Source organism: Apostichopus japonicus, chromosome 6, assembly GCF_037975245.1.
Source record: "Apostichopus japonicus isolate 1M-3 chromosome 6, ASM3797524v1, whole genome shotgun sequence".
NCBI classification, from domain to species: Eukaryota; Metazoa; Echinodermata; class Holothuroidea; order Aspidochirotida; family Stichopodidae; genus Apostichopus; species Apostichopus japonicus.
In genome coordinates, this window is record NC_092566.1 from 13,712,168 (window position 1) to 13,727,816 (window position 15,649).

The window sequence follows — 15,649 nt, forward strand, 5'->3', positions numbered from 1 at the left end:
AATTTGAAACTTGCGTTAACAGAATAGTGTCCGCATAGTGTTCAATCTTGTTATTCAGTCGTTTAGTGAAGGCCCAACTTTATTAAACAGTATGGTCCATGAAAATAAATAGTAAGTACATGGTAATGCATCACTTCCATCCATCCATCTATCTATCTATTCATAAATTTATGAACCATAACATAAATATTCAAGTAGTAACATTAATACAGACTACCAATAATACAACAATATTGTCATAAGTATAGTCGCGTCGATGATGTAAACAATAAGATGTATATTAATATTGATACCTAATATATATATATATATATATATATATATATATATATATATATATATATATATATATATATATATATATATATATATATATATATATATATATATATAGATATATAGATACTTTACGGTCATATACCCTCGTGATATACAGCATAGTCACATCACAGAAGATGTACACTCACACGCATACAAATTTAATGAAGACCTGTCAAATATCAATAATGAAAGATCAAGCCAACAACCTTAAGGACGATGTGCCTGATCACTATAACTCAATTACAATAATGCAGTTAGTGCAAACCAATTATCATAGACCAATCATCATCTACTAATGTCAAGTTTATGACATTCCTAAATATCAATTTGGGATTCATTGGTGTAGATATATTCTTTTAATAGCAAGTGCATTATATTTCGAAACCGCATATTGAATTACGTATGTCGATTGAGGTTTACCACCTGATAGTGCGTAAACCGTGGGTTCGTTTTTCCATTTGCCTCTTCACCATTATATATAAGTACAGATTAATCTACTTTGCCTATTACTGGTTAGTAAAGGAAAGTATAACTTTGAGGAAATGAAGGAAATATATCGATAATACTCTTTCCGTCTTTCCTCCCTGATGGGAAAATGTATATAGTATTAAACTAATCCATGGAAATGTATGAGCTGCCACCTTAGAATGAATATAGTATTAGTCTAATACATGGATATGTATGAGCTGCCACCGTTAGAATGAATATAGTATTTAAACTAATACATTGAAATGTATGAACTGCTACCTTAGAATGAATATCGTATTGAACTAATATATGGAAATGTATGAGCTGCCACCTTAGAATGATTAAAGTATTAAAATAACACATGGATATGTATGAACTGCCACCTTAGAATGAATATAGTATTAAACTAGTACATGGAAATGTATGAGATGCCACCTTAGAATGAATAAAGTATTAAAATAACACATGGATATGTATGAGCTACCACCTTAGAATGAATATAGTATTATAATAACACATGGAAATGTATGAGCTGCCACCTTAGATGAATATAGTATTAAATTAATACATGTAAATGTATGAGCTGCCACCTTAGAATGAATATAATATTAAACTAATACATTGAAATGTATGAACTGCTACCTTAGAATGAATACCGTATTGAACTAACACATGGATATGTATGAGCTACCACCTTAGAATGGATATAGTATTATAATAACACATGGAAATGTATGAACTGCCACCTTAGAATGAATATAGTATTAGTCTGATACATTGAAATGTATGGGCTGCCACCTTAGAATGAATATAGCATTAGTCTAACACATTGAAATGTATGAGCTGCCACCTTAGAATGAATATAGTATTAGTCTAACACATGGAAATGTATGAGCTGCCACCTAAGAGGACCTCAGCAAACAAACGTACCGACTCTTAGGCGTCTACACAATAGTACAAGAGCGCTACGTAGGTAGTATTTCGATTTAATTTATCTTGAAATGGACATACGATGTTATCATTTAAAGCCCAGTTGGATTCAGCTTAAACAGGCTTTTTTTTAGAATAATAACAAGGCTATAGATTGGATTTCAATATAAGTTATCACACTGTTCATCAAAACTTATTCAACGAATGAGCTCTATGTTCCTTTAATTAATTAAAAAGTTTTTTCTTGAAGATAATGCAATACAGACATAATCAACATAAAACAGAAGGCGTAGCTTCAGTAGCATACATTATTTCCGCATAAATATATTACTATTGAAACAAGTTTTGTTGGCCGATTGTATTTGCGCAGAACTAATTTTCATTTTCATAAATGATGAATTGACTACAATATTGTAAAGGCAAATATATCAGTTTCTTCAGCATGTTTTCAACGTCATCGTTAAATATGGTGTATAGGCGTATTTAGTTTTGGACTGCCGACTGTTTATTTCAATACAAACACCTCACGTATGGGTCTCTCGTATGACTGTTACCGCTTTAACGTGAACGTGTTTGTCATACCAATTTGATATAATGAATTCTCACAGTGACCATGGTGAGAAAATTCAATTTTCAAGGTCTAACAAAGTGTTCATAGCTTTAAAGCGTTGTTGTCTACGTCAAATTTTGTTGACTTATATCTTGTTAATTTGTTTCGAGTGCAGAAGAACTTACCACTGCTGCTTTTGCTATTATTGACGAGGATTTTCACACCCATAAGCAATGACTTTACCAGCGTTTTATAAATATATAGCATACAGTCAAACAAACACGACAATGCAACGAACTGTAACACATATTAATGACAGTGACTTACCGCAATCACAATATTGTCTCCGTAATCGAGAAATAAAACCTCTCCTCTTTAGTAGAGAGGTGGCTTGCTATTCTCCAGCGACGAGAAACGTCTTAGACAAATTGCACAAACGTCTAAGGCTTTCCCTCTCCTGCTGATCGGAGTTGATAACGAATAATGTATTTCTATTTCAAAGAGTTTTTTCTTCCTCTCATACGGGATAGGAAGTAAATTAGATAAATAACAGCAGTCCAAACGAAAACGAAGAAATATGAACGAGGTAAGTTTTCACCTCGAGGCAAGAGAGCAAATGTTGTACGTGCGTTGGACAAGTTATCAACATGTAATGACAGCCCGTGGAAATCAAGCTAATCTACGGTAGTTGAAACAGACCTCTGTCACGTATAGAAGGAGGAAGGGAAAAAAACAGCAACACTTCATTGAAAATGCCATATACTACACACTGTAGTAATATGTGATCGGTTTGGTCATATGATATGTGTCTTTCTGTACAATTTGGGGTACGATTTGGTGTTTAACAGAACACACGTTTTTTTTTGTGGGGTAATTAATTAGAAGAACTTAAACATGTATATTACACGAGTCACATTTAATAATAGACGATTTAAAACTTTCTTGATATGGTGATCATTTGACCGGATTATGGGTTGAAACGCAAATGTAAATTTATGATTTTTATTGCATATCTAATGTAGATTTGTGGAAATAAATGATGTTTGTCAAACCGTAATCCAAATAGCATGATTAATCGATGTGAGTTATACGCCTACAAAAGCTATATCGCCTACGCTCCCGGGTAAGGTCATTCACCATAAATATGATTAATTCATTGATACTTGAAATTTATATGGAATCAGGGCGTATCCAGGGGGGGGGGGGGCGCAACAGGCGCGCGCCCCCCCCCTATTGGCCGTCACCTAAAAAAAAAAAAAATGATGACGACCTTTATGTGAGATGTCGGTGATCGCTCAACCCCCCCCCCCCCTCCCGTATGCTTTATTTTTTGTTTGCCAAAAAAAGGTTCTGGCGAAGTTCGGCGGCATAATAGTTTTAGAAACATAGATGGTAATTGTGTTTGTATTATCACTATAAACACTAAGTGACATGCCAGCCATACTAAATTGTGCATTTTGTGTCCATATTTACTGGAAATGTTGCTTATTATTAAGGTCGAAAAATGGATCACATATGGCCATGGGCGGCGATCCTGGGTGGAGGGGGGATATATCCCCCATGAAAATGGGTGGAGGGGATGTAATGCACCATATCCCCCCCCACCAAATGCCAGGGATAAGAATATTTTCATGCCTACATTTATGCATCTTCGTTAATGTACGGCTCTTTTTTAGCTTCATTTCTCGCCTACCATAAACGCAGTGCGATCTTTTCAAATAAAGCGTCTTTATAAAGCAAAAATAGTTGACTGTAGGCTTCATTGGCCCTATAACAACAAAATGTATTATTGCGCCCACGGTATTGATATAGTACATATATGCACCCTCATAGTATTCATATAGGCCCTATAGTAGGCCTACAAACGTACATGTTCCCTCGAACAGCTGAGAATCTCATGTAACCAGGGTAATGCTTAATACACGTTTCACCTGGATGCCCTAGCAATCGGTACCTAGGAATTTAACTATGTGTAATTGTGTGTTGCATGTGTATAGGCCTATAATAGCCTGCATGAGGCCATTTTCTTCATCGAATAAAAGAGCTCTCGAACATTCTAACGTTGCGCCTGAAACAAGATTGACAGGGGCAATTTTCCCCAAAAAACACCCGAAATTAAAAAAAAAGGATTTTGGATCCTGATTATGAGATATTTCGGACATGACATCCCTATTTTAAAGTTGGGTATATGCCGCTTGGAAACCTCGGGAAGTGCCGTTTCCGGCCATCTAGAGGGTTTGTTAATCCCAAAATTTTCTTGTACGCTTCGCGCCAACTCATGGTGGCGCTACGCTTAGATAGTCAACAAGGTCATATCCCCCCCCCCCCCACTCGGAAGTACGGATCGTCGCCCATGCATATGACACCATTTTGCATTTCGTCCCTTCTTCGAAAGCAAAAATTGTACACCCCTCCCCTTAGACCCATCCCCCAGGCGATCATTCATGCCTGACGCCCCCCTATTGGAAAATCCTGGATACGCCTTTGGGAATTATGCAATTATGTGATGAACTGATGGATACAATTCTCATAAATGCTCATTAGGTAACGGATTTCAACATCGCCATAAATAATATATAAAAGTTATATAGAAGAAACTTGTAAAAGGTGCCGGAATATAAATAAACAAACAGTACAGCCTGATGCAACTTTCAACATAGGAGGGGATCTACTTGTCCTATATACAAAGAGCGTTACTTACTACCTGAACCAGTAATAAAGAAGTTTAACCCTTGATCGACCTCGCGAGGGAGGTCCTGCGGGGGATAATAGATTTGTTATCAAAGAAAAGACAACATTTCATGACAACAGGATCAGTTGTCTTTGTTGAGCCATGGAATGGCTGATAAGTGAAGTACTGTTACAATACCATTAAATAGGAAGCCATGAACCAGTGCTTATGCTTAGACTATATAAGCAGTCTGTAGGACGAAAAGCGTTCTGAGCTCAGGATTAGGCATAGCGGGTCATAGGCAGGAATTTGACAAAGGGATGATTCCATTGGCAGACATTTTAAGACATACAAACTTGAGCTTACAGTAATTGAGAAAAATGGTCATATTGACGAGAAGACGGGAAGAAATAAAACTGAAGTGGATTTACAGAATAAGTACCCTCGTTCCAGTAGGTATCAATGTAAAAGAATTTAAAGTAAGCCGTTGCAACAAAAAAAAAAAAAAAAAAGTGCAAAAAAAAAAAGGAAAAAGGACAACAGCTCTAGATTCCACTGGCACACATTTTAACTGTACTGTTTTGTGGGTCTATTTTTCTCTTATCGTTTATGTATATTGTAAAGAAGTGGTACCCTGCGATTAAGATATAATATTTTTCTTAATAATCTAGTGAAATTAGTGTAAGAAATGTGCCCTCAACTATCCCAATAGTCATAGTTGTAAGAAAGTACAATTCACAGGATGACCACTGGTGTAGAATTCGGGAGGCTGTCTGACCATTAGAGGTTGATAGTGTCTGTACTTGCTCACTGTTTGTCCAGGCTAACATATGGGAGTTTGAAGAAAGCCAACATCCCGCTGACGTTACAATATATTCATATATAATCTCTCATATACAATAGTAACATTCCTGTATAAGTAAAATCACTAACGAAAGTCAAGAATGAAACCTAACGTGGCGTCACAATTGCCAACACGACGTCACTCTTGGTCCCATGACAAGGACTGTGAATATGTGATCATAATGATACCCCAATAGTGCAGTGCCATAATTAAATTCGTAGTATGCAACTAAATATTATTAAATACGGAATCATGACTGTGAAACCAGATGTAAGTATTAATAATCTTACCTGCGTCTGATGATTTTCAAGTTCCGTAATGCCACATGAATACCGAATTCTCTAATATCATTAGATTTGTGAACCTCCATCTTAGAATTACCGCAGATCTCGTAGAGTATGAACCACTGCAGTCACGTTCAGGCTTGACTAATGCAATACCCTTTTGATATATATAGGTATTAGTCAACGCATTCTAAAAACGCCCGCCAACATTTTTATCGAGCTCTATAGTTTGATCCCATGGCAAGGGAACTATATAGTTACGTTGGCTCTCACTGACTACAAGTACTCATGCTCAGCTAGCTATACTCGGCTATGCACAATAATGTTCAACTTGACATTATGGACATGCTTACAGTCAATGTGGAATGAAGACGCCTCAATTCATCAAGGGTTTCCTCACCTTTTCTAATGAAACCCAGAGCACACTTTGTTTCCTTTGGTTCAAAATATGTAAAAAACTGCAATTTATATATATCTATATATATATCTATATCTATATATATATATATATATATATATGAAACATTTAGGAATCTCCTGAAAGCCAACCTTTTTGTACTTTAGTACCTTTGAACGTATTTATGATTTTGACGCTTTATAAATGTCACTGGTTGATCTTTTTATACGACAATTTTATTTTCAATAATGTATGTATGTGTATGTATATTAGATCCTCCTGCAAGCAGGAACTCGCGAAGAAGCCTAATTGGCTTATCAGAGCCGCAAGCTGACCGAAGTCAGTCTCTTACATTCATATTTAACGTCCATGATTATGAATTGTTAATTGTCAACAACTCTGTAACTGGACGACATACATTAATCTGGGAGTGACTCGAACCGGGGACCCTATGAGTGAAAGGCACCGGTGTGAAAGGCACCGGTAATGACTTAACAGTTTAATGGTTTCAGATTTTGGCTCAGATATGTATGGGAACTTAATATATTCAATACGGATATCAAAAATGAACACGTGTTGTTATAGTGGAATCAAAGAAGTCATGAATGATTGGGTAAAACAACATCAATTAGTAAACATACGGTGAGAACATTGGACGCTGGGTGAGAGTTTGGTTTCAAGCAGGTAAACTAGGTCATTCAGTTGACACTAGTGGATTCCTGGCTTCTTTCTTCTAGAAATTCCATAGCGACGATCGATAAAGCATGGCAACGGAAACTGTTTCGCTCTTATATGCAATACCACGTCAGTTCTAATAATAAAGGAACACCTGTTCAGTTGTTCTATAGTCTTCGGGGTCGCATTAATTTAATAAGAGGAATTTTTACTCCCTTTTTCCATTTTCTATTTTTGTCTTCGCGTTCTGAAGTTCAACTGGCATCAGTGATGTAAACAGAATTTCCATCTGGGGGGGGGGGGGAGAGGCTGAGGAGGTCCTAAGAAGTTCGAGTAGGGGGGGTGCAAGTATCGCGCGCGACCAGTTTACTGTAGGTACTTTTCCAATTTTCCATTCCTTGAAACCCCTTGACCACTTGAAACCATGGTAACGGTACTGTTATATTGTTTCTATTCCCGAGTTCCATCCGCTAAAAGCATAGTCCAACTAATATATGAACTTGATATAGTGTACAGAAAGTCAAGCGCGTAGCCGCCATGATTTCATGTTAGACGGGTTTGGAAGATTCAATTGATTGATATGTCAACGAGAACGCTTTGCGCTATTTGGTGGGGTCCGGGGGGGGGGGCTGGAAGTTATACGATATGGTGGACTTTAGCGCTTCAGAGCTTTCAGATTTGATCCAATCGGCCGAGACTTTAGCCAAGTAAAATGATATTAAAATGTTCAAAATCCTGCATATGATTAGCCTAAGATTGATTCGGTGGGTCGAAATTATTGAAGTATGTAATAACTCACTCAAAATAGAAATTAAATCCAATTCAAATCCGTGTTACTGTGGCAGTAGCCAATAATATAAAATAAAAGTTTGCATACATTTATATTGGACTTGCATCATAATTATCATATACGTATTATACAGTTGATTCCGCCTCTGTAAATATGGAGGTTACAGAACTCCGTTAGAACTGAAGCAAAAAAAAAAGACGAATGTCAATTTCGATATTTTCAGTTCGAGTTAGACGTGCACGTTCAAATGTGGCAAAATTAAATTAAATTTACAATTCCCTGTCTTCTCGGAATCAAGAAGTGTTTGGAAATTACCATCTTATGTTGCGCGATTAGACACGGCAACGTACCTTTTTCCTAGGGAATAGACAACCTGCAATTGACAGCAAGGAAATTTCTCATCTCGTAATGAAATAACCGAAATTGCAGTTTCCCTGGTTGCTAATAACTGTCACCTTTTAAGGGAGGATTGATTAGTCAATGCGAATAGTTACCATTTCCACTATTCAGCGATAGTTCATCGGTGTTAGCTCTTAAACGTTGAACAGAAGGATGTGTTTCTTTTGTCTGTGACATTCAACCGCATGGGAACCAGGAGAACTGAATTCCAACCTCTGCTTTCAGAACGATTGTCCATCCTTTCAGTAAAACTGGCTACCTTACATTTGCGCATGCGCCGAGAAGCTTTAACGCTGCTTAATTACATTGGAGTGAATCTTTGAACTCTTTGAACTAGGAGCGGTAACAATGATCTGTAGAGTTATTTCAATATTTCACCCGAGCAACAAGAATATGCTCTACAAAAGAATGAAAAATGTACTTCTGTAAAATGTACTTTCATGCGAATCCATCTGATGAGGTACATATGTGATTATACTATTCTTTAGGGTTCATGCCACTCTCTGGTAGACCTTCAATAAATATATATTATATTTTATAATTGACTTAACTACAATAAGCAAAGACCTTAACAAGTGGCGTGGGGTACTTTTTCCAATGTATTCTGTTCTCACGGGAACGGTGTAATCTATAATCAACAGTAATTTATGAAGCACTACACATCTTCCACATGTTTTCAGCTGAGCTGTGTTCACGCTTCATCTAACAATTATCAACTTAGATGAATTTACATATAAAGGTTGCAAGCTGGTCCAACTGCTCATCCCAATACTACACATAACAAAAACTAGAAAAAATAAAAGTCTCTATAATGTGTTTGTCTGTGTGGGAATGTCTACATAATATGATGTGATGTCCCACCAAAATCACATGACGACCATTGTTCATTTGAATGTCGACTTCCAGAATACAAAGAGTCGTTATCGGTGCAATGGATTTTTATGTCCAGGATTATATATATATTCGCAATGGCGTGATGTGCTAAATGTGGTGTGTTGCGCAGAAATGACTGGATTCGTTTCCAAGGTGGAAACAACAAACGATTGCGAAGGATATTTTAACACGTAACGCTCACAAGGCACTTATATTCCGCCCCCTCTCCCCTAGGGATGAAAGGTTTTGTCGTTCCACCATTTGAGTAATTCAATTACTGATAGTTCGAACATTTATAACACAGATACACTGTAACAACACCCACACACAAATAGGAGAAAACCGGTTTGGTGTCTAACTTGTTATTTAACTTCATTTGATTCATTTGGTTTCTATTCGTCTTTGTATCTTGTTTATATGAATGCTACAAACATGTCCACAATGCTCGCAGTATGACAATGTATTACCTCCTTCTTTCCAATAAGACTTATTCTTTCCTGTTTTGTAAGACTTATAATTTTTTATTCACCGTTAACTGTTCATTTACCAGTAAATAGGTAATGACCGACGAAAGTCACAGTCCGTAGGCCGAATTGTATTTGTCATGATCATGTTAGGCTACTTGGCCTACCCATCATTTAGGAACCATCGCAATACAATTCTTATATATTTTCCCTGACATACAGGGAATGGGCAATTTGGGCATGATAGCAGATTATTACTTGTTGACATTTGGTGGTTGACCATTTAAGATACAGAGCTGTCGCGTATAGAGAATCCTCTCTAATCTATATATGCAACATGTGAGATCTATGTCACCAGAATTTCAAGCTGGAAGATGGAAGGATGCATGTTCAATGCCAACTTCAAAGCCTGTACCATTGTTGAAATATGAATATTATACTTTCCTCTTTGTATTTGATTTGAAGTGGATTAATCAATCATTTATATGCGATTTCTTACACGAACAAGTGCTTTCCTTTTCTTTAAGAACTGAAAGCGATCATATCTGGGAAAGATTCCAACTTATATAAGGATGTATCTTATGCTTCAAAGGAATAGAATAAAAAATTCATTAGAACTAAATAATTATGTGAAGGAATCCGTAAATTTGAATATTAGAAACAGGCAAGATAAGGACAGATTGAAGTGTTGTCCTTGTGTGATATTTCATTCACCCGTAGGCGTACGAGGCGGGGGGGGGGCAGGGGGGCAGACTGCCCCCAAATTTCCAGAGGACAAGAAATTCGGGCAAAAGTCCTGAAAAATTCGGGCAGCCTAAGAGGCGAGAAAAAAAATATATATATATATATGTATGCAGTAGCTTGCCCGAATCTTTTTCAAATTTTTGCCCAACAATTCCGTGGAGAGCGTTTTGTGTTATTTGTTTTGTGACATTAATATAGGCCCAATGATTTTCTTTATTTAGCATCATGATGCCCGAATATTTCCGTGTAACACCACCGTACGCGCAGCTCATCTGGGCTACCACGGTTTTTGCACTATCGCCCAAAATTATTAACAGGGAACTAAATAAGAGCTTAAAAAATATATACTGTCCTATTTTTCCCCTTCAAAGTGATGTTACCATTTTTTCTTCTTCTAATTTACCAAATTTTTGGGGAAGTGTAAATTTCTAAAATGTGAGATTATAAAAAAAAAAGAATGTTTAGATGCAACTTGCAAGGCCTCAGAAGTGCCATTTCCGGCAATCTGAGAGGCATTTTTTCGCCCAAACATTTCTTGTACGCTACGCGCCAACCGATGGTGGCGCTCCGCTTAGATAGTGTCACGGGAACTTTCGGGCACAAAAGTTTCTGCCCCCCCCCAAAACTGAATTGGTCCCGTACGCCTATGCATTCGCCTTCAGCATTCTGAGGTAAAATTTTTAAAAATACGGTCAATATGTGCTCTTTAACTTAAAAAACGATGCAAACACACTGTAAAACCTTGCTCGCTGGAAATGTTATTACAACATAGCCGTTTTAACACACAAAATCATGATCCGATGACATTACTAACACTGCTTTAGGTTTGCCTTAGTTAGCTTTAATATAAACCTCTTTCCGTGTGTTGTATCAACTGACATAAACGTGTAGTTCAGTTTTCCCGCCAAGTTACATCCACATTAGATGAGTAATTTTCTGAATATTCAGTAGACTTAATTATCAATGTAGTCGATTTATGTCATTAATCTGTGGAAAATCGGTAAAAGTCAAAATTTATAGATGTTATATATTTGTTATATATATTTGTATTACAGCATTTGATTTCGCAGCATTGCATCTAACTGACGATAAAATTATTGAAACTATCAGAAACATGTATAATTACGTCATTTGGATAGTTTACAGACAATTACCATTGGTAGGCTAGGCCGTAGGGATTCAGGGGTCGCTAGAAATGCATGATGCATTTGATGGGGACCATATGATTTACATAACTGGACTGACAAGTAAAGGATATGACATTTAGATTAATGCATATTTAAGAGGTTCATTCCAATATAAAAAAACATGGTTTAAGCTTTCTAATTAGTAAATATATAGTTTACATTGTAGTTGATTACTTTAACATTTAGTCTGAGAACTGTGGGGTAATGTTTACCAAGTGTATGTAAACAAATTATACGAATGTTGTTTTTCTTAAATCTCACAACCCCTTGTCAGAAAACGTGATCGAGAGCTCAAATGAATTTTAGGATTATGTTATAGTAATTTAGCTAATGGATATGATTATGAGCCGAGTGATATTTATCGTACAGAAATATTGCAATGAGATTGCTGTGAATGAAAAGCACATTGTAATAAGTTTACTTATCCTGTGTTTGTTTTGATTGTTATGTTTGATCAGAAAAACAAACTTTCATCAGAAAAACAAGTTAATGTCCTAGAAAATAAGAAACATTCACCAGCATGCTCTACTAAGTTAACTTTTCCTGTGTTAGTTTGGATTGTTATGTTTCGAAAAGGGAAAGGCAAAATAAGGAAAATTCACAGGCATTCGACTAAGTAATAGTCTCTGCCAAAAGTCAACACAGATATTGGTAATAATGTATACCCAAACACAATATGTTATAGTGACTACTATGTATAATTTTCATGTTACTATTCTTTGTTCATTTGCTCTTCCTTGGATGTGCATATAAACTGTTTGATTTTTGTCAACCCAATTGATTCCATGGGAGAGTTGTACTCATTCACATACGACAACTTGGACATTAGTGAAGGACTAAAAAGAATTTCCTGGTTAATATTCATATCATCATAAGTGAAGGAATACATATAATGGTAATTTTGCCAAAATTTAAGTAAATTCTAAGTAGCCTTTTCACCCCCAACTTGTTATCTCTAATTGTGAGTTATGATGATAATGATCAATAAAGGGCACAAGTTAAATGTTGTATACAACATGTTATCTCAGATGCAATGAAGCTGAGCAAACCACATGTTCATTACCACATCCGGATGCTGTTTTAGTTCTGCATGCTTTCATATCTATCAAGGAACATCTTCAAAATTCGTGAGTTAATTAGCCAATATCTACACAGACTGTACATGTAAAAGACAGCCCAAAAGAGATCAGCATTGCTCCAAAGTGCACAAGAAAGATGTCAACTATTGTCAACCACTGCTATTATGTCTGCTTTACAACAGTTGTCTTTAGAACTTGCCCTCTGCAAGAGTCTCATAAGTATGTTGTTTCCAAATGACAGTCTAGGATAGTTTTAAGAGTAGAGACTTTGAGGAATCAACTAACTTTAATACATTTAGAACACTGTAATTAGAGGACAATACTGATGGCCCTGAAAGATATGTATTTTGTTATTAATGAAATTGCAACTACTGACTGCCTTAATCATTTAAAATGTCTGTAGTGTTAAGTGTGAAACTAATACTGGGATACAGTTGTAAAATTTACAAAACGTCTGCAATAGAGGGCGATTTGTCAGTTTATTCAGCAAACCCCTAAGGATATGTGTCTTTATGGTGGTTCAATAGATTGAGAATTTGAAAGCAATGTGATGATGTGTCGCTCTCAATCGATTCACATTTTCCTTGCCAACACTGTTGTTGACTTAGCTCAGTTTCGTAGAACCTATGAGTAAAATTTCAATTAGTGAGAGGAGTTCTTTATTTTCGACACAAAGACGGGTTTCATCTTAGTCAAGGTTTAATAGCAAATATAGGCAGAAATCTACATTCTCTATTCAGCTCCCCTGTATCATCATCAGTTCCTCTCGATTTTAATTTCTGGGAAAGACATTAAGGAAAGGTTGCAGTAAGTATGGTGCGTTACTTAATAGATGATGGACAGCAATTCGTTCAGGTTTCATATATATATGCTTCCCAAGGTTCTCACTAGTGTTTACAGACAGTGAGTGTACATTAGAACGGTGTTTGCTGAAAAACAAACCTTGCGCTAAGATGTAACTGCCATGGAGTCATTGAGAGGTCAGGACATTGAAAGACCAAATATGATATCGTATTCCTTGTCGCTTTTTTACCAACCTTTATAAGTCTTATAGGTAAAAGAAATATCCATCAATCCTTCCTTTATTTGTAAAAAACAAACACTGTTCGTTGCCTAGTTTCCTCTAACTTACACGACCTATGTCTTCCATTATCCTCGCTTCTACGCATCATAAATAATAAAAGAATAAAAAGGTTACATGACGCGTGTGGCATCCATATTGTTCCGAGTTTGCCTCCTTGTATTTCTAGAAGGTGGGAAGATGTACCCTTGAAAAGTCATATTTCTCTTACGTTAATGGGTTCTAGTAGAACCAAAGAGGATCACTCATTTTTTATTATTATTAAGCAGTTAGAATCGCAGGCGTAATACATAGCGTATATCGCTACGAGTTGTCAGTATTGATTTGATAATCATGATTCCTCGAAGGTCAGTTTGAGTTCAGTAGTATAATGAAGACTTATAGCATTTGTTCAAGAAGTTCAAGAGAGGAGGCGGTCTAAAAGAAGTGATTCGTTCACATTTCTAAGCATATATTCCGATCGAGACTAATAACACCTTCGTGGGAGCGGAAGAAACAGATTCAACATGATTCGTATTTGAGATGTGTTGTAATTCTACTGTCTATCAATGGTTCAAAAGTTTAGACACAAAGGCTGCTAATGTTTCCTTCAGACTGGGGTTAGTAAATTGTTGGCATATTTAGTGACAATGGTCATGTTGTGACTTAAGCACTTATACCTGGTTATATATATATATATATATACATAAGATATAAGTTGGTTGGCGTCTATCTTGGCGCAGAGTGCTCTATGTCCTGTGGACAGAGCGAAATATATGTTGAGACTAGTTGAGGCTAGTGGAACACTAGTATTGGAACTCAGAGTTTCACGCGTTGAGCGATCATCACTTGTCTGATGATTGCTCAACGCGTGAAACTCTGAGTTACAACTACTAGTGTTCCACTAGTCTCAATATATAAATATATATATATATATATATATATATATATATATATATATATATATATATACATATATATATATATATATATATATATTACAACTTATATAGGTTAAGAGACATTTCATAGTCTTTCCTAAATTTCATGACGACATAATTCACCATTCTTCTCCATACAATAGTAAATTTATGTTATATATATTAACAAAATGACGCGGTATAACATTGTTATATACAACATTAACGCTTCGACTATATACAGTAGACAAAAATCGTAATAACCACATTTAAAACATCATTTTGGATGCCACCTTCTAATATGATAGCTGGTAATATGTTACCTCATGTTTGCTTGATTTACGATATGTGATTGCATACACGTTTACTTAAAAAAATTAAATATAAATACATATGTCAATGCAAGTCCATACTGGACTCTAATTGCGGTAAAGTTTCTGGTTTATTGGTCGTATACATACCTTTCAAGTACCCTGCTAAAAATACACAACTAGTGATAACGTTATATAATCGCTATAATAGTTCCATGGATATATATCCATTCATTCATACTTAGTAAAGATTCCTAAATCCTATTGGTCCATTCAGGTCAGCTGACCGTGGTTAATCCTGTGAGTAACGCACGGTAAAATTACGGGGCATCACTTTAATAAATCTTAGGTTATATGTAACCAAAAATGTTTTGTTTTATGATTCCCCCCCCCCCCCCCACACACACAAATGGTAGTGTATGAATGAACGGGGTTAATGAACGGTCTAGCGTGCGTTACTCACATGATTAATGCACTCCGGGTGTTTATGCTATCGCTGGATGCACTCGGGCTCCGCCCTCGTGCATCGCTTGCATTATCCCCCGATCGTGCATTAATCCTGTGAGTAACGCACGCTAGACCGTTGATTAACCCCTTATTAATATATATAAGTTAAAATTGCACGGCCACTCACAGAAACGGTCTTAAATGCATGCCAATATGTTATTGCCATTTCTAAAAT

At 36.2% G+C, this 15,649-nt stretch overlaps 2 protein-coding genes across 3 annotated transcripts in view; both read right to left on the minus strand.

The window, feature by feature from the left end:
- LOC139969043 (synaptotagmin-15-like) overlaps window positions 1-6,154 on the minus strand; it is a 121,773-nt gene extending 115,619 nt beyond the window's left edge. The window contains exon 1 of one of the 2 annotated variants that reach the window (XM_071973769.1): window positions 6,075-6,154. The gene's annotated coding sequence lies outside the window, so the exon portion shown is untranslated. Of the gene's footprint in view, window positions 1-2,596; window positions 2,919-6,074 lie in introns of those variants that run through there. The other variant, XM_071973768.1, reaches the window with a different exon arrangement.
- Window positions 1-13,826, minus strand: part of LOC139969276 (uncharacterized) — a gene marked incomplete at its 3' end in the record, with an annotated part of 33,580 nt that extends 19,754 nt beyond the window's left edge. The window contains exon 1 of the mRNA XM_071974192.1: window positions 13,809-13,826. Coding sequence (XP_071830293.1) covers window positions 13,809-13,826 — 18 coding nt within the window. The remainder of the gene's footprint in view (window positions 1-13,808) is intronic.
- Window positions 13,827-15,649: the final 1,823 nt, after the last annotated feature.